This window comes from Coptis chinensis, chromosome 2, assembly GCF_015680905.1.
Source record: "Coptis chinensis isolate HL-2020 chromosome 2, ASM1568090v1, whole genome shotgun sequence".
NCBI lineage: Eukaryota > Viridiplantae > Streptophyta > Magnoliopsida > Ranunculales > Ranunculaceae > Coptis > Coptis chinensis.
This window is the reverse complement of record NC_141457.1, coordinates 83,182,855-83,209,406: the sequence shown is the minus strand read 5'-3', so window position 1 is coordinate 83,209,406 and position 26,552 is coordinate 83,182,855. Positions and strand designations below refer to the sequence as shown.

Here is a 26,552-nt window from a genome sequence, read left to right as displayed (position 1 = left end):
GTTGTAGAATCGTAAATCATATCTTAAACCATAGAGGTTAAGCGTCGGATTAAATCTTAAACCGTATCGTAAATCGTAAGATATTTTATCAAAGTATTTTCGACTTCAAGAAATATATGTATGATTAGAAACCTATATGTTTCGGCAGTAAACTGCTTCAACACAACGAGAGCAATGGTAAAGAATGCACTAAGAAACAGAGGAATTTGATGTTGGGGGAGATGAAACTGAACCAAATAATGGCTGCCTACGTACCCAAGATCTATTCTCTAGGGATCAAGTTTCAACGTAGTTCCTTATGAAAAATAGTTTGATATTTATGGAGATAGAGTAGAGAGTCCTTGTAGCTCAAGTAATCTTGTATCTTGAGTAATTGTGATAGAGTATAACTGTCAACTGATAACTATCTCTTTGATAAGAAATGAATCTGGACATAAATCAACGTATATTAGTGGCAAGCCATGTGGCTAAGGTTCAGCCTTAGACACATGAGTTAATGGGCATGTACATTGATCCATGATATTGCGAATTGGGCTTTAGCCCTGTTGATTAAATGAATAAAATGGAGACCCCTACAATAGTAACGAACTAAGCAAGCGTAAAAGCGTTCAAACTTAGACTGGCGAAGTTAAAAGTAGTAACTTCGTCAGATTTTGTCGTAGCGATAGTAATGATTAAAAGCGTTCAAACTTAGATCGGCGGTTAAAAGTAGTAACTTCACGATTTTGTCGTAGCGATAGTAATGATTAAGCGGCGTAAAAACGCTCAATCGTGAACCGACGGCTAAATGTGGTAACCGTCGATTTTTTCGTAATGATAGTAATGAACTAAGCGGCGTAAAAACGCGTTCAAGCGTAAACCGCGGCTAAATGTGGTAACTTCGTCCGATTTTTTTCGTAATGATAGTAATGAACTAAGCGAAATGCGTAAAACGTTTAAACTTAAACCGACGAAAAAGATGATCGCAAAAGTGATGTGTCTTGACCGCCGCTTCTAACGGCGGAGAGATAAGCCAATGAATCTGCATGACGATGTCATTTCGGTCTTTGAGTGATAGAGATGCTATCAAATTGTCGAAAGCAAGACTACGTGATCAAACTAAGATAAGCCACCATACGCTCATCTCTTGCTTCAAAAGACCCACCAAACCGATTGGCAACAAGGCGAAATCCGGTATAACCGAGCTTTCGCCCCCCGTCAAAGCCGTTCTCAAGGCACAAATGGCAGCCTCATACCGGCTTCGTTATTTGAAGCGGCGAAACTAAGTCGCACAGATTTCCCAATCTTTTCTCCGCCGGGTTTAACAAAAACGCATCCAATTCCAGACCCAGATTTATTATGGGAGCCATCTGAATAAACAATCCATAAGTCAATTGGCATGGATTAGGAATTGCGTTTGCAAGTTGGTCTTAAATTAAGCCCCAGTTATTGGTGGCGTAATGTCTTCCATAGATTCTTCTTGGCGCAAGAAATCGCCGTCAATAGGAGAATCATCAATCGAAAATCAGCTATCAAAGAAGCTAGAGCATGTCCTTTTTCAGCATGACGACTTTCAAAGACAATGCTATATGCACTAAGATAACTTTCCCATTCGGCTAATCTGCTTGATTCTTGTGCATTACTGAAAGATCTTGCGTAAAGGGATACTCAAGATAAACTCGACCAACCTCCCCGAAGTATGGTTTTAACCGACGAAATGCATGAACCAATGCAAGTGCCATTTTTCCATCTTTGAATAACGAGACTCAGCTCGGTTAACGCCTTCTTGATAAAAAGACGGGTCTACCATCATCGACGAAAAAGAACAACACTAAACGGCGAGTTGTAGCTGCTAGGTACATGCCAATCGGTTGACCACAAGGACTTGTCAATATAGGAGGGGATGACCAAGTATTTCTTCACCATTGCAATGCCATCTCACAATCAATGTTCCAAGTTGCCCCCTTTAAAGTCCGGAAGAAGGGATGACAACGATCGAATATTTAGAAATAAATCTATGAAGAGCGGCAAGCCGACCAGTAAGCCGCTGAATTTCCTTCTTATTTTTTGGTGATGGCATATCAATAACGGCACATATCTGATCAGGATTAGCCTCAATACCTCTACGAGTCATGAGGTATCCCAGAAATTTTCCAGAAGAAAGGCCAAAAGAACATTTGGCGGGATTGAGTCTCATGTTATACTTTTTAAGCCTATCAAAAACAAGTTGAAGATCGGAAAGATGATCACCAGTATGTTTCGATTTAACGACTATATCATCAATATAAGCCTTCATTATTTTTCCCAGCCGATCGGAAAAAATTGTATTGACAAGCTTTTGGTAGGTTGCACCGGCATTTTTCAGACCAAAAGGCATAATAGTGTAGCAAAAAATGCCTTGGTCGGTGATGAAGGCGGTGAACTCTTAGTCATCCACATTCAAAGATATCTGGTAGTACCCTGAAGAAGCATCCATGAAAGATAGGCGTTGGAAGCCCGAAGTGGCGTTCACCAGTTCGGAAATTCGTGGCAACGGATACGGATGAATCGGACAAGCTCTGTTAAGGTTCAGATGACCTTTATGATGAGTGGGAAGTTACATCAAAGGGACTTCGTGCTAAGTGGGGTGAAATCCATTTTATCCAGAAGATTTAAACAGACAGACGCCCCCGGTCGAGCTTATGTGGAAAATGACACCTGCCATTACCTCTTACAAGAGTTAGAGATTTTAAGCGGTACACACGTTCAGGTCCGACTGGAGATTGTCTTTTTCTTTGCGTGTAACCAACCTATCTAGGTCGGTAGTTTGTCTAGGATTGTGGTTTTCCCTCTAGTTGCTTCTGTAACACCTTCCTTCCCTGTCTGGTCGGACCTATCTAGGATGGCGATTTTCCTCAAATTTGCGAGGTCGGCCTTCCCTGTCGCCTCGGTCCGGTCCAAATGGATGAAGGTTTTCCTTATACTTTCTTCAGCGACGCTTTTTTTCCCTCGCCGGCCGGACCTATCTAGGATGGCGATTTTCCTCAAATTTCGCGAGGTCGGCCTTCCCTCAAGTAGGGTCGATCCATCTGGGATGAAGGTTTTCCTTATACTTTCTTCCGTGATGCCTTCTTTCGGAGGCATTTGTACCACCGTTTGCGGTAGCGGCGGCGGCGGCGGCGGTGCTGCGGCCTTCCGAAACATAGTAACAAAAGTACGTAACTTTTTGTCATGTTGTTGCTTGATGTTCAAAAGTGAGTCGACATCCTTTGGTGTCTTGCAATTGTGGCGAAAACGATTAACAAACTGATTTTCTAGTTCATTGAATTGGTGAATTGATCTTGAAGGCAACTCACTAAACCAGCGTAATCTTTCTCCCTTTAGAGTTGATGGAAAGAGCTTACATATGAGCGGATCATCTCCACCCCATAACACCAACTTATTTTTGAACGATAGAACATGCAAGCCAGGATCTCCTTCCGACTCATCATAAAGTTCAAAATCAGGTTGTTTGAAGTCGGGATGGTGGTAAGCTTCTTGAATGTCGAGCAAAAACTTATCAAGTATGCCATCATTGACTGTTAAGTTTTTCATTCTTACATCCCTTGACTCTCTATCGTTAAGTTCTTTTGCAATCAACTCTTTCAACTGTTGTTCTATTAGAGTTAAAGTATTGGCTCGAACAACTAGACGCCCCCGGTCGTGCCCATGTGGAGAAGGATACCTTCCATTATCTCTTATTGGAGTTAGAGATCTTTGGCGGTACGATGATCAGCTCCGACCGGTGATTGTCTTTGTCTATCCCTGTAACCAGCCTATCTAGGCCGGTAGTCACCCTTGGCCGGGTGGTCGGTATAATTATACCGCTTCTCCATGTTTGGTTGTTTTTATGCGATGCCCGCTTCCCAGTCATGTCGAACATATCTCGGACGGCGATCTTCCCCGAATTGCTTCTCGAGGTAAATCTTCCCTTTGAGATCGAACATGTCTAGGGTAGTAGTTATCCCTGCCAATCCGATTCTCCCCATAAGTACGGGTAATAGGGTCATTACTCTTAGAGCACGCACTGGTTGATTGTGCTTGAGAAATCACACATTGTTAAGGACGATGAAGTGGATCATCAAGACGGTCCCATACACTGGAATGACCTGCGTCCCTTCGTGGTCGCCTTGATGTTGTTGAATTTGCAGCATCGTCCACTGGCCTTTGCCTCTTTGCCAACTTCCTTCTCAAGTTCCTATTTAAAATTTTGACTCGTCGTAACTCACGCTCAACCATATTAGGGGTGAATTGGCTGTTACTATCACCTTTTCCGTTAGTTGGTGTGAGAGTAGTGTCCACGTCCATATCTATGTCAACTGAAGGATCGACATAGATAGACGGCGGACCGCAGGGATGATTACTGACTTGTCGATTTTCTTGTTGCAAAGTCATTAGGGTTGGTCTTGCCGGCGGTTATACGGCCTTTTCATATGGCGAGGCGGTGGCATTCTTATTTCTTCTGATAATGTTGAGAATTGATCCTACCACTAGGATCAACTTGATTGTTCAATGGTTCTTGCATTGGCCGATTTGAATTTCGAGGGTTGCTAGTATTATTAGCAGGAGGAATATGTCGACTATTTGGTCTACTTCTTGTGCTTACCATCTTGATTGTTTCACGTGATAATGAATTCTAAATTCCCCACGACGGGCGAAATTATGTTTCGGCAGTAAACTGCTTCAACACAACGAGAGCAATGGTAAAGAATGCACTAAGAAACAGAGGAATTTGATGTTGGGGGAGATGAAACTGAACCAAATAATGGCTGCCTACGTATCCAAGATCTATTCTCTAGGGATCAAGTTTCAACGTAGTTCCTTATGAAAAATAGTTTGATATTTATGGAGATAGAGTAGAGAGTCCTTGTAGCTCAAGTAATCTTGTATCTTGAGTAATTGTGATAGAGTATAACTGTCAACTGATAACTATCTCTTTGATAAGAAATGAATCTGGACATAAATCAACGTATATTAGTGGCCACCATGGCTAAGGTTCACCTTGACACACGAGTTAATGGGCATGTACATTGATCCATAATATTGCGAATTGGGCTTTAGCCCTGTTGATTAAATGAATAAAATGGAGACCCCTACTAATGGACGTCTGCCACGTATGTGGGGGTCGAAACACTATACAAGTATGAAGTTTATGTGAATTTTTCAATGATTTCCAAGTTTTCTTAAGTAAATAACATAGAATGACTTCCAAATTAAATTCAACTACATTTTCAATGAATTGCAAATCGTATTGACTCGTAAATCATAAGATTTATAATTAATTAATATATATAGTAATTAATTAATTAATTAATTTATAGTAACTTTGAAGGCCTACATATTGTCGTGGACAACTTGTTGTAATAATATTGTTAATAAAACCCATTCACAACATGTATGTTCAATAAAGGGCCCATTTGGAAAAAGCCCAATAAAATATGTTTCATGAATGGCCCTAAAGTAGTCAATAGTATCATGAAAATAAAACTCATTCACAATATGTATGTTTAAAAACAGGGCCCATTTCGAAGAAGCCCAGTAAACTATGTTTCTTGACTAGCCCTAAAGTAGTCAATAGACACATGCGTCACACGTTAAATTTTGGTCTTCTTCTTTAACCAGAAACCCTAGATCTGGTTTATCACATTGCGGCTCAACACAACCTCCAAACACTGAAATTCAACACAACCTGGGAACACATGCAATGAAAGTAAACAAACTTGAAAGTAGATCTGGATTTCTAGTTATCTCTCTCTCTCTCATTACAAACAACAAATAGTAGGATTCTGATTCTCGAAGAAAAAAAACAAAAAAAAAAAACATAAGATTCTAGTTCTAAACCGCGATTTACAATTTCTACTCAAACCGCTTCCGATTCTATACGGTTTTGTGAATATCCGGTTTTTCTAACAAGTTATCTCGATTTTCTTATGGTTCGAGTTGAATCGCGAGTTAAACCGCAGTTTTGTACGGTTCCTACAACACTGACTTAGCTACTAGAGCAATGTAGTAGTCAGGGAGTTAAGGGTAAACTCATTGTTTATGGGTGTATTTGGAATATATAGGGTTAGATGGTTTTGTTGAAGTTGTTCTGGTAACATGGATATGTATGTATGTTAGTTGCATTATATAAGTCGTGTATTAGGATTTCTGAGATGTTTGTATATTTATAGTTTTCTTCTTATTCGAGGATTGGTTATTTGACTTAACTGGTATTGGTCGAGATGGTTAAGTAGCTGGTTCTATAAATCAATATATTTTCTAGTAGTTGAATTACGATTGAGGTATGAGATTTTATATTTGGTTTAGATATATTTTTATTAAATTTTCTGGTTATGACAGGTTTTATATTTATGAAGTGTTGAAAATACAGAGGAGACTCTGTTCAATTTTTTTCTAGAAAAATCACGTATCTTAAGTATATAATTGTTTGAGATTTGGGGCGTTACAAGTACGGAAGCTAGGAAGGCACTCGTAGGTGAGCTTGAGTGAGTGTGCCTGGTAGGAACAATCAGTCTGTCCTTTACCTGCCCATTCAAGCCTTTCAATATCTCATTTGGTTAAGCAATTGATAGGAAGTTTAAGTAAACACTTACACTTACACTACTACACTTATTTGTCATGTGCGTGTGAAATAGTGTAAAATAATATTCAATGTTAGGTTGGCGACTTCTCTTGGAGTTGAGTAGTTACATTTTAATTTGCTTGGTGTACGTGCATGGTATTATTTTGTCAGGCTTCTCTTGCAAAGTATTGATGAAATGCTCGATTTATGCTGTGTAGGTCAAGTTTTCATTGGAGAACTAATGGGGGAAGCTTTACATGGAGACATCATGTGCTATTTTTGGTTTTTTATTTAGTTTTAATTTTCTTTTTGTACATGCATGGAATGGAAGTTAGAGAACTAATTGAGGAAGCTTGACATGGAGGCATCGTGTGTTACTTTGGGATTTTTTGTTTAGTTTTAACTTTTTGTACATGAAAGTGCAACACATACTTTTTCAGTGGAAAATTGTCTATGGCAAGCTTTCTTATGCAAGTCTTCTTTTGTTAGCGTATTGCAAGGATGTTGTTGGTATATTGTGAGATTGAAGATTATTTTGTAATACTACAATTGGTTTTAATATTAAAATAATAATAATATTTCGGTTATAGAACAACCAATATTAAACAATTTTACAAAAACCAATATAATAGACAATATCAAAACCGATATAACAGAACATATTAAAACTGATATAACAATTCTTTTTTATATCGGTTTTCTCTCTTAGTTATATCAATTTTTAATGAATTTATGTTATAAATACATAAAATTATTACTTTTTAGCCGGATATAAAACCATTTTTTTTTTAGTAGTGCGTCAGACACATTGCTGAAATTTCTAAGGTATTTGTCCGTCTTTAAGAAATATTTCGTTTGAAAACTTCAGCTAATATAATTCGTCTGGCTACCTTGCTTGACAAAGATATTACATTTGAGTATTTAACCATTTGAGCACTCTATCCTTTCTCCCCCAGTGAAGTCGAGTATTTCCATCGAACAAAGCCTAGAATGTTTAGGTTCCACCACCTGTCAATTCAACAACATCATACCCGCGTGTCATGTCCTACACACTCCTTTTTCTCCATTTTCCACACACACCATGCACGAGACAACTCTCGAACTTTCGCTCTCTTTCTTTACCGCTTCATTCTTTTATAAAAAAAAAAAAGATAAAGAAAAAGGTTTCAGTGCAATAAAACTTCAAGAAATATCAAGACCCGATTCCTAAAACTTTGTTCTTGATCAGTAAGTTTGATCAGAAATGATGTGGATGCCAACATTTGGGAAGAGTCCAGTAGATGTAGAAGCAGGAGTAAGACCATTGTATCCAATGATGCTTGAAAGTCCACAATTAAGATGGTCATTTATTAGAAAAGTTTACTCAATCTTGAGTTTTCAATTGCTTCTCACCGTTGCTGTTGCTACTGTTGTTGTTACTGTACGACCAGTTGCTAATTTCTTTGTTTCTTCTGGAACTGGGTTGGCTCTTTATATTATTGTTCTCGTTCTGCCTTTAGCAGGTAAGTGATAAAAGAAGTTTTTGTTTGAGTTTGCCACTTTTTTTCTCTCCCTATGTTACATTTTTGAAATTTTTAGTATATATATGATCTTGATGGAGTTTGCCATTTTTATATCCTCTTTAGTTTATTTTAACAAAATTGATATTGGAGAAAAAGAATTGATTCTGTTGAAAACTCTATATTTTATTTACTTCTTTTGGTATAGAAATTAATTATTTGAGATTTTATTAAAAAGAACAAAGCTTATTTATTTATTTTTTTGGGTGTTTGTGGTATTTGTGTTCTGAATTGAATTGAAATTCTGTTTGCAGTTCTAATTCCACTGTCTTGTTATCACCAACAGCATCCGGTGAATCTGGTACTTCTTATGGTCTTTACTACTGCGCTCGCTCTCGCTGTTGGTTTAACTTGCGCATTTACTGAAGGCAAGATAAACAGAGAAGTTATTTTCGTCTTTACCCAAAGAGGTTTAGGCGTAGTGCTTGTTTGATATTTACGATTAGGTTGTCATAAGCTGGAAATTGGAAGTAGAATTAGTTTATAACTTGGTAGTGATGGAAATTGAAGTTGCTAAGAGCCTAAGAGCAACCAATAACCATAACAGAATATCATTACTTGTTTAGTTGTACCTGGAATGTTTAGTTGACTCTGGAGTGTTATATGTTTTGGGCTTTGCATTCTATTGCGTAGGAATTTAATTGTGTAAATTTTATATCCTGTAGAGCATCTTGGCTTATAGTATTTGAACTTGATGTTTTCGTTTCACTGCAACAGGGAAAGTCATATTGGAATCGGCAAGTTTAACAGCAGTGGTCGTTATAAGTCTTACTCTCTACACATTTTGGGCGGCGAGGAGAGGCTATGATTTTAATTTTCTTGGGCCCTTTTTGTTTGGTGCAATTATGGTGCTTATAGTCTTTGTTCTGGTTCAGGTACCAATTGCTTGAACATTTTGCTAGTTTGCTGGATTCAGCAATATAATGTGATATCATGAAATGTAGTTCATTCTTCTGAGGTATATCATGGCTGACTGTTGGTTTGGCAGACTTTCATTCCTTTGGGGAGGACGTCGAGAATGATATATGGCGCCTTGGCATCTATAATTTTCTGTGGATACATCATCTACGACACGGATAATCTTATCAAACGCTTCTCATACGACGAATATGTCTGGGCTGCCGTCTCACTTTATTTGGACATCATCAATTTGTTCCTCTCTTTGCTTACCCTCTTCAGGGCTACTGATTAGTTAGAATGTTTCGCTTCTAGATAATACTGGGATTGTATCAATACTTGTAGGGACTGTATAATCAGTAGTTGTATGTGAATATGAGCGGATTATCTAATTAGAAATGGAATGTGGAAATGAATGAATTGTTTCTTCATATGTTTGGCAACAAGTTTTCGGTGTTTTCTTACACTGAAACAAGGTTTATAGCCCAATCCATATTGGGAAACTGGGAGGTACCGAACTAGGAGGAGTCGGGAACTGGGAACTGTACTTCGGCCCAGTTATGGGGACAGCAAGAGAGTGATCGAGAGTAACTTAAGGTTGTTTGCGTTAAGTGATCAGGTACACCCAAGGACCAAAATATCGATATCGGTTAATATATTGGTGTACCCAAAAACCGATATATATCGGATATATCCAAATTATTTAAAATATTGGATATATTGGAAATATCGGATTTATATTAAAAAATGGTTAAAAAGTTAAATGATATATATCATAAATATCGGATATATCGATTATCTCGGCGATATAAAGTTTATATCGAAAATTTCGATATATAGAAAAAAAAAAAAGTTTTATATTCGGTAGATATATATCGGAAATATCGATATCGGTGTACCAAAATACCGATATATATTAGATATATTGACGATATTTTGGTCCATGGGTACACTAACTTATTATCCTTTCAAAGCAATTTTTAGTTGGTGAGGCATTTTTATCTTCTTTTCCCCCCAAAACCTTTTTTTTCGGGTAACAAACACACGACCAAACAAGGAAGAAGACCATAAATCTGCCTAAATCAAAATCTATCTTTCCCTGCGATGGATAACCAACAAGTAAACTCTTCTACATCCACCATAACTTCTTGGAGCTCTCTGTTCAAAGGAGCTGAGTCAAATGGTTTGACAAATACACTGACGAGCTTCTCACCTCTTACACAAGATGGTGTTGCATAAGTACCGGACCACATTGTTGAACAAGGTAAAAATCAGTGGGAGGAGTATTTGGTAGGATACTTTCTAGATAAAAGATTATTCTTTCCATATGTTAGAGATTTTTTAACTAAACTATGGAAATTGAAAGCCTCTTTGAGATTACCACATATAAGGACTTGTTCTATATTAAGTTCATGAATAATGAGGATAGGAAAACAGTGATGGAAGCTGGGCCTGTGTTCATAGCAGGCAGGGTATTTGTACTCAAACTTTGGTCAATAGAGGTGGAGTCCCAAAAGAACAAGATAGACATTGTTCCAATTTGGATAAAACTAACTGATTTGTCCAAAAAGATGTGGACTCGAGATAGATTATCATATGTTGCTAGTCTAGTGGGAGGACCCATGTTCATGGATGATGCTACTGCACAGAGGAAGCGTTTAACCTTTGCACGAGTATGTGTTCAAATACTTTATAACCATAAATACGAAAAAACGGTGAAGCTTAAGGTTGAGGAAAGGGAAGTAGTAGTTGGAGTGGAGTATACATGGAAGCCATTTTCATGTGAGAAGTGTAAGAAATTTGGCCACTCCACTGCTAAATGTGTGAATCAAGGCGCTCAAGTTTGGACAGTGAGAAGGCCTGCAACTGAGAGAGGTGTAACAAGTGGTACACCAAATGATTGTCCAATAGTACAAGTAACAAGAGTTGATCGCGGTCTTAGAACACTTTTCTTGCTTCGGTCGATTACCCGAGTTTGTGTGGGTCCTTCCACTGTTAGAACAAAAGAAGTAGGCCAGAGTAGTCGTGATCATGGGAATGGAACAGAGGTTGAAGAGTTGAGTATATATGGAAGCCATCTTCATGTGAGAAGTGTAAGAAATTTGGCCACTCCACTGCTAAATGTGTGAATCAAAGCGCTCAAGTTTGGGCATTAATGAGAAGTCCTGCAACTGAGAGAGGTGTAACAAGTGGTACACCAAATGATTGTCCAATAGTACAAGTAACAAGAGTTGATGCAGTGCTGAACACTCTTCTTGCGGAGATAGTACCAGTAGTTTGTATGGGTCCTTCCACTGTTAGAACAGAAGAAATAGGCCAGAGTAGTCGTGATCAGGGGAATGGAACAGAGGTTGAAGAGTTGAGTATACATGGAAGCCATCTTCATGTGAAAAATGCAAGAAATTTGGCCACTCCACTGCTAAATGTGTGAATCAAGGCGCTCAAGTTTGGGCAGTGAGAAGGCCTGCAACTGAGAGAGGTGTAACAAGTGGTACACCAGATGATTGTCCAATAGTACAAGTAACAAGAGTTGATGCGGTGTCAAATACTCTTCTTGCGGAGTCAGTACCAGTAGTTTGTGTGGGTCCTTCCACTGTTAGAATAGAAGAAGTAGGCCAAAGTAGTCGTGATCAGGGGAATGGAACAGAGGTTGAAGAGCTCAACACTGGTGGACATGATACTGGAACTGATCCTTCCATTGGACTTCAGCTATCACTTTATGTGCCTGTTGAGATAACAACTCCTATAGTAAATAGGATTGGTGAAACTATGGATACTCCTCAATTGCAAAGAGGAACTTCAAGTAACCAGAGAGATAAGAACAATATGGTTACACCAACCCAAAGTCATCAGCCTAGAGTTATTCCGATTAACCAACTGCCAAGTAGTAGAGAACAAAACATGTATGAAGGGCTAGTTACTGGATATGAAGATAAAGATGATGATCTCTCAGAGAATGAGACTGAGTTCTTTACGGATGCTACTACAGTAGCTCCAACTATTGTTTTGCATAAGAGCTCATCAAGGTATGTTGCGCCTTTTAAAGATCAACATCAATGGACTATTGTGAAACCAAAAAGAGGCAAAAGAATACAAGAGCATTCTTCAGGAGAAATAGAGCCTACGCTTGCAATGATGAAGAAGATAAAGTCACTAACGAAAAACAAAAAATGAGAAATCTTGAGGACTACACCAAAAAGTTTTGGGATGATACTTTGGGACTCACTTATATGTGTTGTGCTTGCGAAGGTTTCTTTTGCAATTATGAGAAAGCGCAGACTCATCTTAGGAAGAATCATCCTAAGATTGTTAAAGAAATCATAACTAGGAAGTAAGACTACTATCTCTACTTTCTTAGGCTCGACTGTAAGATGAATAGGATGTTATCTTATGTATGTTAGGCTTGAAGTCTGTCGGTATAGTGTGGTTGTATTCATTTTTTTAATAATCTAATTCTTAGGGAGGCTTGTAAGGTTTAACCTTTTGCAATAATATCAGGTGGGGGTAGGGGTGTAATACGGGGCGGGCCGGGTCAACCGTGGGTCAAATAGTGATGGGTCGGGGCGGGGCGGGTTGAAGTGTCATGTCTTAGTATCATCACCCTACTGTTGGGTCACTTTATGGGGGTTTTTGGCCGGTCATTCGGTCGGTGGAAATTATCATTTTAACCCAATTTCACCCAAAAAAAACTTTCTAATTCTGCAAGTAATATATTTTCAATTCACAACATAGAGAAAAAAATAGAATCAATCAATAAAAAAAAAAAAAAAAAAAAAAAAAAACTTGAACTTGAACCCAAAACCATATTTGCAAATTCGAAACTTCTTTCTCGTGATTTACTATTTATAAATTGATTATTTTCCATAACATGATAAAATGAAGATGGGAGCTTAGATCTATGGTACAAAACAATAAAATATAAACTAAAAAAATTTGAAATTAATACAAGGATGAATGATTCATTTTCTCCAAAATTCGAAAGTTGAATTTGAACTTTTGATATATGCCCAATGTTCAAATTTGAATATTTGAAGTTGATGTTGAACTCATAAGTTTGTGTTCATATCGATCTCCCAAATTCCTACAAAAGTTAAAAAAAAAATATAAACTGAATACAAAAATATTAGAGTTAGAGTCTTGAAATTGTGCGGGTCAACAGGATTGGGTCAATGGCTTTTGACACGGTGCGGGTCGGGCGGCTTGACGGGTCGGGTTTGAGCATAGAACCTACACCTATAGCCCGACCGCGTAAAAATAATGGCGGGGCGGAGCGGGTCTATTTTCGGGTCGGTGCGGATTTGAGTGGCGGGTGAAGACCGGATACCCTACCGGATGATGGGTCAACAGTTTTTTTTATACTCCTAGGTGGGGGTCTGCCTTAACCCTAGTTTAATTTTTCAAAAAAAAAATATTCAGAGGGTGAGGTTTTATCTAAAAAAGGCTTTAGTGCTATTAAGGGCGAGAGATCACTTTATTAACAACTTCGGTCCAGACCCAACAATATCTGCTCACTGCGACACTGCTTCACCCAGACATTCCTTTTGCAAACCCTGATGCGTTGGTGTTCTACAGACTTGAGAGGAGGGCTATGACACTTAAAGACAATGGCATCACCAGTCTATATCCTAACAGGCACTTAGCAGCATTTTCTCCCATTACCAATTTATATTATACATTTATACAGCGATTTATCTCTGACTGCCTGCTACGATTAGTGTTTGCTTATTATAATACAATCAATGCCTGCTACGTTTAGTTTTTGCTTATTATAACACCTTCAATTTGACAAAATAGGAACAAGACTCATCTGAGGACCATAAAACACATTTAAAGTCGGCAGTTACTTTGTTTTGTGAATTTCAACAACCTTAGAGAATCAGACAGTTTAACTCATAGAACTATTTCTTTCAACCTTTTACGTTATCCACTCATGGTTTCTGTGGATTTGAGAATGCTAAGATAACCGCTGCCAAAAATTAACCAACTGAAAAGGCCGGTGTACTTGACCAAAATTTGTTCATGTATCAGCTGCAGCGTCGGTTTCTTGGAAATACATTTTTACAGATAAAAAACTTCGAATTTGAAATATTTTAATAAGTCTATTAGTTTTCTAGCTTAATCAATGTGATAGTGATGTTGATTCGTTTTAAACTTGATTAGTTATTCAAATCCGCGTGGTAGTCTACCTTGATAATCAACCATGTTTTTAACAGATTGATTTGAACTCATTGACTGAATTTCTGAATGAATAGGACTAACGGTACGAATTGAAGTGGATGTACAAAACTTGGTTTCAAATTGGGGTTAATTAGTATTACCCTTTAGATAGGAAATTAGGGCCTACCTCCCAAATACACACAAAAAACCATATGGTAAACAGAATACTAGTTTTTTTTGTGTATTTGGAGAAAGAGAGAGACTCTAATTTTCTATCCTAATTGGCTCATCTAGTACAGGTTCAAATTGTTCAAATCTTGAATCTTGTACATCACTTTTTTTGCGTTATTCTTGGATAATCTGTGGTTCAACTCCCTTTTTTAAAAAATTATTGGGCTAACTAAAATTTTCTAACATGTGTTCTGGGTCAACAGAATAACACCCCAGTGAACACTTCATAATCGTTTCAACAGAGACAATTACAATGTCAACTACAACGTCAAAATTTTCAGATACTGAGAGCCAGACCATTTTCTAATAAAATTATTTAACTTTATAGTTATCAACTCATCTTGAAAATTCTCTCACTACATATATACTTCTTTAACTCGATCATTACAGACTTAGAGCATCTCTAGGTTAGTATAATCTGTTTTTTTCTTCATATTTGAAGAAAAAATTCGGAATTTCTCGGAATTCCATCTCTAAGTAGCCTCAAATCCAGTGCATCACTTGTTTGTTTACATTCTTGTTTGCAAATTTAGTAATTTGGATGTGGATGCAGAGCGACATTGGTAATGTCGCGCGCCATTGCAAATGTCGCCCCAATTTTTTTTTTTGACCAAACAACAACGAATGAGAATCCCACGCCACTCTTAATGTCGCGTGGGTTGTTTTAGAATTGTACATAGGTGACACTCCAACTGTCGCGCGCCAGTACTAATGTCGCGCATGGTGGCTCTACAATGAATTTTGCGGTCAAAATTTGCGACCACCTAGAGTTGGTCGAAATTTGCGACTAGCTTCTTCAAAAAATTTATTCAAATATGAAGAGTATACTACCACCACCTAGAGATGCTCATAGAGATTGTTTTCTGGGGAATTATGTGTACGCTTACACGTCATTGTGTTGAAGCTTTTAACAAAAGTAGCCGAGTAGATCGAAGAGTTTCCCTGTGAAATTAAAAGTTGGTATGCAGGATAATTCCAACTAAACTCAGCTAGCTAGAGCGCTATCTAGGTGATTGACTGACTGGTTTAACCCACATTTTAGGAGGTCTCAGGTTCGAGCCTCCTTTGGGACGCTGGTGCGGCCAGCGGCCAGTGTCCCATGACGAGGATCACAAAGCTTGGCTTCATGTCCCTCCCCCACCTAGTAATGCCAGCTAAGAAATTGCACTGCCTAGAAAACACAGGACGTGAGTGGAGATTGGTTTGAAGGCAAAGGTTTCTGACTTTGGTCAAGCCTAATAATTTGTCAAATCGAAAGAGTCAAAGCTAAGGACCATGACACGCTAGCTTTACTTGGCCACGAGGAAAGGTGGCTTGCTAGTTGGCTAACCCAATTGTTTATCTGGATATATTCAGAAACTGCCTTTGGTCCCTTGGTGTTCCTCACAGGCCAAATCTTTGTTGAGATTTTTGTGCTCAACCCACGCAAGAGGCGTAAATGTTCGCAAGTGGGTGGCAATGTGTCCATCTAGAGCAGTCCATTGAAAGATTGAACTGAGTACTTAAGTAGACCCTATCCAAGAGGTGATAGAGCTCTCACCCGTCCATGTCTGATAGAGCTACATACCAGAGAGGTCAAGGCACAATCTGCTTCACAAGTCGCATGGCTGGACGATGACTTGATATGAGGCACTATCACCTAGGGGAAAAGAGTAGACGGTTTTAATCTATTTCCAATCTATTTAATACATTTGCCCCTTTGCCCCATCCGTTTAGTGTTGCTAGTTATGAATTGCACCAAAATTAATGCGTCCAACAGTATGTGCTCCGATAGTGAATTGTTCAATGGTTACATATCGAGGTGGATTCCGTATGTGAGGTTCAGGGAATCAGGGAGGATGGGTGTAAAGGAGCGTTTTAGTTTTCTCCTGATTATAGTAGAAGAGGTCGAGATGGGTTTGGACTTTGGATGGGACCGAGGTCGCTGTGAGCGAACTGCCTACGTATCTTCTCTTGTTCTTCCTTTTGTTGGGGAGAGAAGAATCAGGTCCGACGTAGTTCCAGTAGATGGTATTTATAGGATTAAGGGGGTGGAGATCCTTCGCATGTACCCTTTGTGTACAAATGTAGGGTAGAGATCGTGAATGAGTCTTTGGAGTGGTTTTGGTGTGAGTCATACTCGATTGGGGAGTTGGCGCGGTAGTCCCTATTTCCCGGTGGTGGGAAATGCAAATAAGATTTTGGCAATGATTACATCCGGTGGGGCTGGCGTTACGTCTCTCGCCAAGTGTTTAAATCTTGAAGTATCTTCGTTCGTACCACCTACTTGTAAGGAGTCGCCGAAGATCGGTCTTGGAGGTCGATCGTTTGAGGTCGCCATGCTTCGTCGCAAAAACACACCTACTTGTAAGGAGTTGCTCACGATCGGTCTTGGAGGTCGATCGTTGAGGTCGCTTGTGCCGTGCGCAATGTTCCTTAGTGGGGATATTGCTCCCCACGCCCTCTCGATAGAATGGCTGGGTTCATGCAGGCGATCTGCTGAGAGAAGACGCAACACTTGGGTGAAGCATGAGCGAGCTATGGAGATTGTTCGTTTGGGATGCGGTGAGTTGGAAACCGGCGGAAAGAAATTTTTTACAAGTGTTCTTTGTACGCGACGAATCATAGCGGTTGGAAAGGAATCGTGTCGCGCCGGTATTCGAAGTCGAAAAAAGACAGTTCCTTGGACACGCGTGTGTGGGCTATATCATAGGCCGTAATCATAACTTCTTGGGAACTGAACAGGCGGTTGTGCAAAATCAAAATTGAGGCAACCAAAAAGGCATTTCCAGGTTTCTTCTTCCGCAAAAAACGCAAGCGAGGGCTTTGCGGTGAGTGCTTACATTCTTTGTTTGCTTTTCATTTTCGCTTTGCTTTCTTCTCGCGTTCAGTAGGGTTTATTAAGTTGGTAGGTCGGTGTTAGGTTATAGGGTTTAGGGTTTGGTGATTCGAGAATAAGGTGATATTACAATGTCGGATTCGATGACACTTTCGTTCGGAAGAGGTACGGGAGGTTTCACCGAAATGGGAGAGTATGAAGAAGAGGATGAGGATTCGTTGAGCGGTGATGATCGGATCAGTAGTGGAAGAAGAAGTTAGGGCGGAGGAGGTTAATAGCCGATCCGGGTCGAGGATGAGGTGGCTAGTACGTGTGGGGTCGAGGGAGGATGACGCCAGCAGTGACCCACCCCTAAGAGCTGTAAATCACCGGGGCCGCCAAATTTCGTTTCTGAGCTGCGAAAGCGTATGGGATTAATGTGCCCGACACGGAAAATATACGAACCTAGGTTGAGTGAAAATGTTAAGTAGTGAGGGGTACAAGCCTCCAGAATGGTGGAGTAATCATATGTGAAGGTCACCGGTGAGCCGTTCATGCGACTACCGGATCTCGAATTAGTTTGTGACTTCTTGAGTTATTGTGGGAAGTCTCCATGTCGGTTCGTTGGCAACACACGCGACTATTCAGGTGTTCAATCTGTTAAATGTGAGTGGGGAATTCCACATAGGTGTGTCCGACATAATAGAGCATTACGTAATGAGGCGGTCCGGTAATCGAACTTTAGCTTGCAAACCATGCCGACGCTGCTCGGCCAGCGACGGTGTAAGCAATAAGGCACGGACGAGGAGGCCATTGTTGCTAGTGGGCAACTATCGTGCCGGTGGATGTAGGTTCGCGAACTAGGATGTGTAGTCTAGCGGTGGGTAGGATTGTCTTCCTCTTGTTGTGTTAGTGGGTGAGCCAGCTTTCGCTCCTAACGGTTCATCTCTTTGTTTTGTTTGCGGATATTCTGTCGCGGACTCGAATCGATCGTGGGGAGATAGAAAGGTTCGCCGACGGTTGAGTCGGGGAACAAAAGCGAGCTAAGCTTCCAGAGTTTGCTCATTTCTTTGAGGAAAAAGGAGGTGCTTTGCGATCCGGAGAAGAGGAAGGTGCAAAAGGAGCGAGCTCTAAGTCGGACGGCGAAGGGTGATGGAGAAGCGTACAAGTGATCGATAACACGGAGGACCGAGATCGGGCGCGCGCCTCGGAAGGCGGCCCTGTTGGGAGGCTGCGGGGGCGGTAGCTCGAGCTTTTATCCCGGAGGGGCCGACCATTGATGCTCTGTGGAGTTGGAGGCTCAGAGTTTTATTTTGCTCCTCCCGTGGGTAGGTCGGAAGAAGAGAGAGAGAAGTGGCGAGCGAGGGAGCTCGAATGGCTAAAGTGATGCGACATGCCTTGGGGGGGTTCGAGTGGAGGAGGTGGTGCTAGCGGTGGGCGCCGGAGTCGGGTCTGGCCCCGAAAGCGTGTCATGGACTTGGCCACCTTCCGGTCGCGGGATCTAGTCCGCCTCGACAAGGGCGGAACCCAATCCGGTGGTGAAAAGGCTCCCCGTAAGGCGAAAGTGGAAAAGCGGCCGTGGTGGCGATGAGCCGAGGCCCAATTTGTGTACACGGACGAGCACGAGGAGGGGCCGAATCAAAAGCGCGCACCGATCGCATGCAGCTTCGAGTCGAAAAAAGGTAGCGGCTGTTTCTTTGGAACAGTCGCCGGATGGGAACCGCAAGGAATTGGATGAGAAGGGGCTAGCGGATACCATACGTCGGATGGAAATCGCGCAATGTCTGGTACGTAGAATTATCGTCCGTTAGTATAGCATGTTAACCTCTATTCGTTGCTTTGATCTGTTTGCGTGTGTGCCTTGTGGCAGCTTGTCAGCGGGTTCCAAAAGTTGAAAGAGATTGCGCAGTTCGCTGAAACAGATAGGGAGTCTGTGCTGAAGTTGACTGAAGAGCTGAAAAACGTGCAGGACGCGGCCAAGATGGAGCGTGATGAGCTCGAGGGTCTGCGGAAGGCACATGAAGCTCTGACTCTGTCGAAGATGCTGAAAGACACCGGTTTGAAGATCCGGCGAAGTTAGAAGAGCGGAAGGTAACGCTCGCATGCCGCAATCGTGGAAATGGGGAGGTCAACGATTATACCCTCGCTGCCGTAAGAAAATTGCTGCTCGGGGACGCTACTAAAGGCGCATCACGATCCCGGATCTTGACTCACGGAGATCTGGAAATGGAGTACAAAGCTTTGAAGGAGGAACATGCACGCTGCACGTCCCGTACCACAGTGGAACAGGTACGAGGAGACGTCGGTGGGGCGATTGGGTCTTCCTTGATCATACCAGAAACCGTGGTGTCTGAAGCTGGAACTGTTGCACCTGATGCGCTGATGAGTTTAGAACTGGACGGGATATCGATCGAAGTGGAGGGAAGGTCACGAGGTTGATGAAGCGTTTGAACTGGCGAATCGATCAGGTGCCCATGGAGGGCGAAATGTGAATTTTTTTTTGTTTCTTGTCGGCTTATATCTTTGTGATACAATAGAACCGGTTTCTGGGGGGTAACACAGGCGATTCGTTTTCTTGGGTTGTTATACTATACTCTTGAGCAAGCCGGGTACCCGTGCTAATTCGGGGTAACCATGCGATGTTAGTATTTGTGTAGCCGGGTTGGATTTCTGAGTAGTCTCAAAGAACTCGGCTAAACAACGACCAGATGAGAAAACCGTAAAACCAGTCGTTCCTTGTTTTCATCGCGGTCTTTGGCTATTTGTTTTGCTTTGTGTGCTTGACTCGTTTGCTCCTCATAGCTGATTGTGATTAGACTGCGCATAACAGAACGTGGTAGGTGCGTTGCGGTGACCACTTAGCTGCTGATGACTGGTAAGCGTGGATGAGCGTCCTGCTGTTGGGTTATACCGCCGAGACGTTGTTCGAATTGCGATTTATTCAGTGCGGCAACCCGAAGTGTTGCTTCACGTACGTGACACGTGTAGGGAGGCGAGGGGTTCAGGGGACATAATGATGGCGGGCAGATGGCGTTTGGCGTCTCAAGGCAATTATGAGGCTCTTAGGAAAAGACGTTTCCTAAGGAATATAAACGGTTCTTTACATACCATCGAGGTATTTGGCCATCGTTGAGTCTGCGCTGCTCTCTATCTTCTTCGCTCTACCCTGTCGCCGTGCTCTGCTCTTCTTGCTTCTTCACCAGGTACGTGATTCCTTCTTTGTAAATGTTATTCTGTTTGAGAAATACCTAGAGTAAGTGTTAACTGAAGCCGCCGTAACTTTGCTGCTAGGTTAGGATGGCTAGATGTCGTCGCTTATTTGAGAAACGCCGCCACTATCAATGGAGGAGATGGAGTTTGAGCCTCATGTTCATGGCGATCGGGGAGAGAAAGGTTGCGAGAGGAGAAGCGAAGGGTCATAAACGAATCGAGGAGAGATAGTCGCTCACCGGGCGGCATTGTATTCAGGTCGCCCGCCGAAAAGGGTGAAACTATCGGTCGTTTACCGAAAGCACAACGAAGTTGGGGCAAGGTCGCCCGATTCACAAGTGAGAGTTCGGCCCGCCATGTAAGGATGTGGGGAGCGAATTCTACTACCGGGAAGACGGGGAAGAAGCGGATGGTAAAACGCCGGTTCAGAAGCTTCCACTCGGCTCCATAGCGACTAAGCGTTCAAGGGATTGTGCTAGATGGTGATAAAGCGAGGTTGAGGGCGAGGACATGGGGACACCACCGGGGGGACGATGGATATGGCCGCTTGTTTGGTGAGTTCCGATAGCTTAAGTCGTTTTACCGACTTTTCGGTGGAGTTTGGTGGTCTAACCGTGTTCATGCGGTTTCTTGCGTGGTATGATAAAATTTGAAAGATCTTTGTCGCGCTCGAGACTAGTGGGAATCCGCGACGTGGAGCCGGTTGATCTGCGAGCGCGGGGGTAGACAAGAAGAAACTAGAAGTGATGTCCACCAAGTACCGAACGAATCTGGCGAGAACGCCATTTTTAAGTAGTGGCGGATGTGGACCGAAATGGAAAGGGAATTGGCGGTTGTGGATTTGCTTATCGCGAAAAATGTCGGGAAGGTGGCGCGAAGCGAAAGAAGCGCGATCTTGAAGCCTGTATTGCCTATGCCGCTCTGGACGAAAAAAGTGACACACCGAGGAAAACGATTCTTTGGCGAGGAAGAAAAACCGATATCGTGTGTGGTCTTGAGGTCACTTCGGCATCTTTTCGACTAAGCGACCCTAAGACAAGCATGTCATTCCGAGAATTGATAAGGTGATCGCCATCCGACTCATCGGTCGTAAGTTGTGAGTATAGTCTACATTCCTCTCTCTTATCGAGCAAACAATAGAGTTGTGTTTTCGGGCTTGCCCGAAATTGGTTCGCTTTTTGTTCGTTGGGGTTTTCCGAAAGCAGCAGTTCTATATTTTGTTTATTTTGTATGAGGCGCCGATCCGGATTTTCCGGGTAGTCCCAGGATCGGTGGGCATGTCTATTGCAATGCTTGATCGAATATTGTTATTGGTTGTATTTCGCATGCATGTTATGTGTTACGTGTGATGATGCATGTAACTTGCGATGGTCGAGTATTTGCTTTCGTGGAGAGCGTTCACCAAACTTTAGTCGATCCGAGAAATATAGGTCCTCGGCGTTACAAGAATTGGAGAGGCTATGTAGCCCGTGAGCTCCCGAGTCAGCATGCGCTTTCGGCGTTCCGAAGGCGTTCTAATTTAGTCGATCGTAGAAATATAGGTCCCTCGGCGTTACAAGAATTGGAGGGCTATGTAGCCCATGAGCTCCCCGGAGATGCGCTTTCGGTGAGGCGTTCTCGCTTTAGTCGATCCTAGAAATATAGGTCCTCGGCGTTACAAAGAATTGGAGAGGCTATGTAGCCCGTGAGCTCTCTCGAGCTCGCGCTTTCGGCGAGAAGCGTTCTCGCTTTAGTCGATCCTAGAAATATAGGTCCTCGGCGTTACAAGAATTGGAGAGGCTATGTAGCCCGTGAGCTCCCCGGTAGAGTCGTGCGCTTTCGGTGAAGCGTTCTCTCGCTTTAGTCGATCCTAGAAATATAGGTCCTCGACGTTACAAGAATTGGAGAGGCTATGTAGCCAATGAGCTCCCGAGAGGATGCGCGCCGGCCGTTCTTCTCGCTTTAGTCGATCCTAGAAATATAGGTCCTCGGCGTTACAAGAATTGGAGAGGCTATGTAGCCCGTGAGCTCCCGAGAGTCACGCTTTCGGCCGAGGCGTTCTCGCTTTAGTCGATCCTAGAAATATAGGTCCTCGACGCGTTACAAGAATTGGAGGGCTATGTAGCACGTAAGTCGTACCAATACAACTAACCGGAGTAGATAGTATCGGTCGGCCTGAAAACTTGTCTTACATTAATGAAAACAAAAGATTTACAACATGAATGGCGCTTCGATAAATTTTTTTTTTAGATAAGTATTCCAAGGTCGAGGCAACATCTTCCCCTCTTGGGTTCTTATCCAAGATGCTCCATTGCCAACGACGCCGCGTTCCACGATGTAGGGGCCTTCCCATGGGGGCTAACTTGGAATCGCCCCGCGTCTTTTTGAGCACTAGGTCTCCGGGTTGAAAAAAACCTAGGATGAACTTCGCTTATTGTAGGAGTTCTTCGAGTTTGCTGGTAAGATCGCGACTCGGCCAGCCTAAGTCTCGCTTTTCTTCCAACAGGTCGACGCGTCGGGATAACACGAGTCGTTATACCTCGACTCAACAAGTTCGATCGAGTTGTAGTGACGGGTCATTTCGGTGGGAATTACTACGTGCCATAACATAAGGAGAATGGCGACTTCGCCCGATCTTGGCGAGCGTAGTGCGGTGAGCCCATAGAATGTTTTCAACCGGTTTGGCCATTGGCTCTTATTCTTTTCAATCTTTTTCTTCAAATTTTCCAATATTTCTTTGTTATCGCTTCGCTTTGGCGTTACTCGAAATCGCATCTTTGAGTAGAGAACGCATGAATGATCTTCCACTTGGCTAGGAACTCTTTAACCGCTCGCCTTTGAATTGAGGCCCGTTGTCCATTACTAGTGTATGTGGTAAACCAAATCTGGTGATAATGTGAGTCCGGATGAAGTTTGGACATGGGACTCTTTGGCGCGGGCGAGAGGAATGGCCTCGACCCACTTGGTGAAGTAGTCGGTGGCGGCTAGGACAAAGCGGAAGCCGATTACTCTTCACGTGGAATGAATGGTCCCATGATGTCCATGCCCCACATGTGAAATGGCCACGGGCTCGCTATCTTGTCGATTCGCGAAAGCGGGGTTGGATGATATTGGGCGAACGTTTGGCATTTGAGACATTTGAGGGCGATGCTTTAGCATCGACCGCATCCGGGGCGAAATATCCTTGAGAGATGGCCTTGTGGGCTAATGAGCGGCCGGCGTGATTTCCACATTAAGCCTTCCGTGGATTTCGCAAAAATCAATCGACCTCGCTCGGGTAATGCATCGTAAAGTGTGGGCCACCGGTTGATTTCTGAATAGCTTGTTTTGGACTAAACAATAACGCCGAGCTTGATAAGAGACACTGCACGGCCTTGGTGCGCTCCTCGGGGGGGCCGCGTCGTCTTGATATAATCGATGATGGGCTGCATCCATGTTTGGCTCAAACCGACCGGGCGAGAGGGAAATAGGTCGCTTATCATCAAGGTATGGTCGACTTGGTATGCGGTCGATCGACGACTTCTATGAGAACTTGTCGGGAACGCGGCTTCGGTCCGGGTAGCCAAATAAGCTAAACCGTCTCAAGGCGGCGTTCTCCTCACGTAAGAAATGATGTATGTGTACCGCTTAAAAGAAGGCAATAACCGATGAACGACACGAAGATACTTGGAAAGGTTACCTTCGTGGGTAGTGTACTCTTTTGCAACCCGCGAGCGACCGGTTCACGAAGTCACTAAAGACTTGGAGCTCGACACCGAATCGCAAATCATCCGTAGTCCCCTAATTAGCCGTTCGACTCGGCTTCATTGTTGGAAGTTGCAAAATCAATGCGGACTGACTTTTCAATCATATTTCCGTCAGGGGAAACTAAGACGACTCCGATGCCGCTTCCACCGAGATTACTCGAACCATCCACAAAGATTCTTTCAAGCCACTTTCCATGCACAGCAGTTCGGCCTTGAACCGTCCTAGGAATTCACGAATAGTTTCGCCCTCCTTGAATGATAATTGAAACAGAGAATCAAGATCTGCCTTCTTCCGCCTATTGTGGACGTACTGGCTGGCGAACAAATCAGTAAGCTGTTCGAAAGTGTTTATAGAATCAGACTCCAGTGAAAAGAACCAATCTAGAGCGCCATCCTTGAGGCCGGGCCGAAATAATCTGCAGTGGAGATAATCGAACTTCGGGTGAGCTATAGAGTGCCAAACTCTGGATATAGCGAGCCACATGCTGACCAGGGCATGTGCTGCCGTCGTACATGGGAAAACGTGGCTGGATAAAGTCGTGTGGAGAGGATTTATCGAGGACCCTCTGCGGTGAACGGAGATCGCGCGATACGCCTTAAGCATCTTGTGCAATAATCGTGTCGAGTCCTTCTTCGCAGAGGTCCGCCAATCCTTTGGGATAACTTCGTTAAGGCTGGCGATTAACGTCATTGATGCTGTGTTCGGCTCCGTTTCCGACTTGTTGTTGCTGATAACTATCCACCTGAGCACGTAAAGTAGCATTTTCCTCCCTGAGCAAGGAAATGCTCTCATTCGTTATTCCTAACTGGTGGGCGAGGTTCTGAACTTGATCTTCTATGCTAACCATGCTTCGTGGGCTGGAGAGTTAGAGATGGATGAACTGATCTAAAGTGGCTCTCCAGTAATCGAAACCACAGACGGCGCCAATGTAAAGGAGCGTTTTAGTTTTCTCCTGATTATAGTAGAAGAGGTCGAGATGGGTTTGGACTTTGGATGGGACCGAGGTCGCTGTGAGCGAACTGCCTACGTATCTTCTCTTGTTCTTCCTTTTGTTGGGGAGAAGAATCAGTCCGGCGTAGTTCCAAAGTAGATGGTATTTATAGGATTCGGGGGTGGAGATCCTTCGCATTATCGTGTACCCTTTGTGTACAAATGTAGGGTAGAGATCGTGAATGAGTCTTTGGAGTGGTTTTGGTGTGAGTCATACTGATTGGGAGTTGGCGCGCGGTAGTCCCTATTTCCGGTGGTGGGAAATGCAAATAAGATTTTGGTAATGATTACATCCGGTGGGCGCGTTAAATGCCTCGGCCAAGTGTTCAGATGAAGTATCTTCGTTAAGTACCACCTACTTGTAAGGAGTCGCTCGAAGATCGGTCTTGGAGGTCGATCGTTGAGGTCGCCAGGCTTCGGCCTCGCAAAAACACACCTACTTGTAAGGAGTTGCTCACAGATCGGTCTTGGAGGTCGATGCGTTGAGGTCGCTTGTGCTTCATCTGCAATGTTCCTTAGTGGGGATATTGCTCCCCTACAATGGGCACGAAGTCCTTTTTTTGGGTAAAGGTAGACCAGGAACTTAGGAAGTCATGAACTCATGAATTCTCTATTGGCAGAGAAATGCTACGAGGACCCATATCTTCTGTTACAGCCCAATAAACATATGCCACATTCCTTCGCACCTCCAAACAAAAGATTTAAAATAACTAGCTTCTTTGTACGTGTCTCCGCCACGTTAACAATCTCTGATTTTATTTTATTTTTCATTAATTTATAGACGTGAAACTACCATTTTACTCTTGTAAAAAGACAAAATAAAAAAAATAAAACAAAAAATAGCATATTTGTGTTTGGCAAGAGGTAAAATCGGAAAAAAAATTTAATGGCATGATGAATTTACGGTTGAAGCTCTCTTTTTCTTTATAGGAGTTAGATGGACATAAAACTACCATTTTACTCTTGTAAAAAGACAAAATAAAAAACATAAAACAAAAAATAGCATAAACTGTAATATTCGTGTTTGGCAAGGGGTAAAATTGAAAAAAAAAATTAATGGCGTGATGAATTTACTGTTGAAGCTCTCATTTTCTTTATAGGAGTTAGATGTATTATGGCCCCCTTGTATTACCTCCCCCTCCCTTCCAAAAAAAAACTAAAAAAACCCCCCAGATTCCTAGCAGTGTTTATATGCCAAGCTGTGTTCCATACTAGCCGGAGCAAACTGAAAGTAAAATTTACGACCAAAACACTTGTTCTTCCTGATTCGGTAAAGTCAAAATTTATGTGTTCATACACTTGTTTTTCTTGTTACGGTAAAGACTAAAAAGATGAATAACTATCTCCAATCAAATATTTAATGATGTGAGGACTGAGGACTAACCATCACAATCATTAAGTCAAAGAAGTGATGAAACTCAAG

General features: G+C 42.3%; 1 protein-coding gene across 2 annotated transcripts; it reads left to right on the top strand.

Moving 5' to 3' along the window:
• Positions 1–7,470: 7,470 nt before the first annotated feature.
• On the top strand, positions 7,471–9,449 carry LOC147518344 (protein LIFEGUARD 4-like). Of its 2 annotated transcripts, XM_086590204.1 has the most exons (4): positions 7,511–8,064; positions 8,376–8,489; positions 8,839–8,996; positions 9,110–9,449. In XM_086590204.1, the coding sequence occupies exons 1-4, from the start codon at positions 7,806–7,808 to the stop codon at positions 9,311–9,313; spliced, it is 735 nt and encodes a 244-aa protein (XP_086446330.1). In that variant the 5' UTR covers positions 7,511–7,805; the 3' UTR covers positions 9,314–9,449. The 2 variants fall into 2 exon arrangements, with proteins under 2 accessions (XP_086446331.1, XP_086446330.1); XM_086590205.1 differs by lacking the exon at positions 8,376–8,489 and having other exon boundaries at positions 7,471–8,064.
• Positions 9,450–26,552: the final 17,103 nt, after the last annotated feature.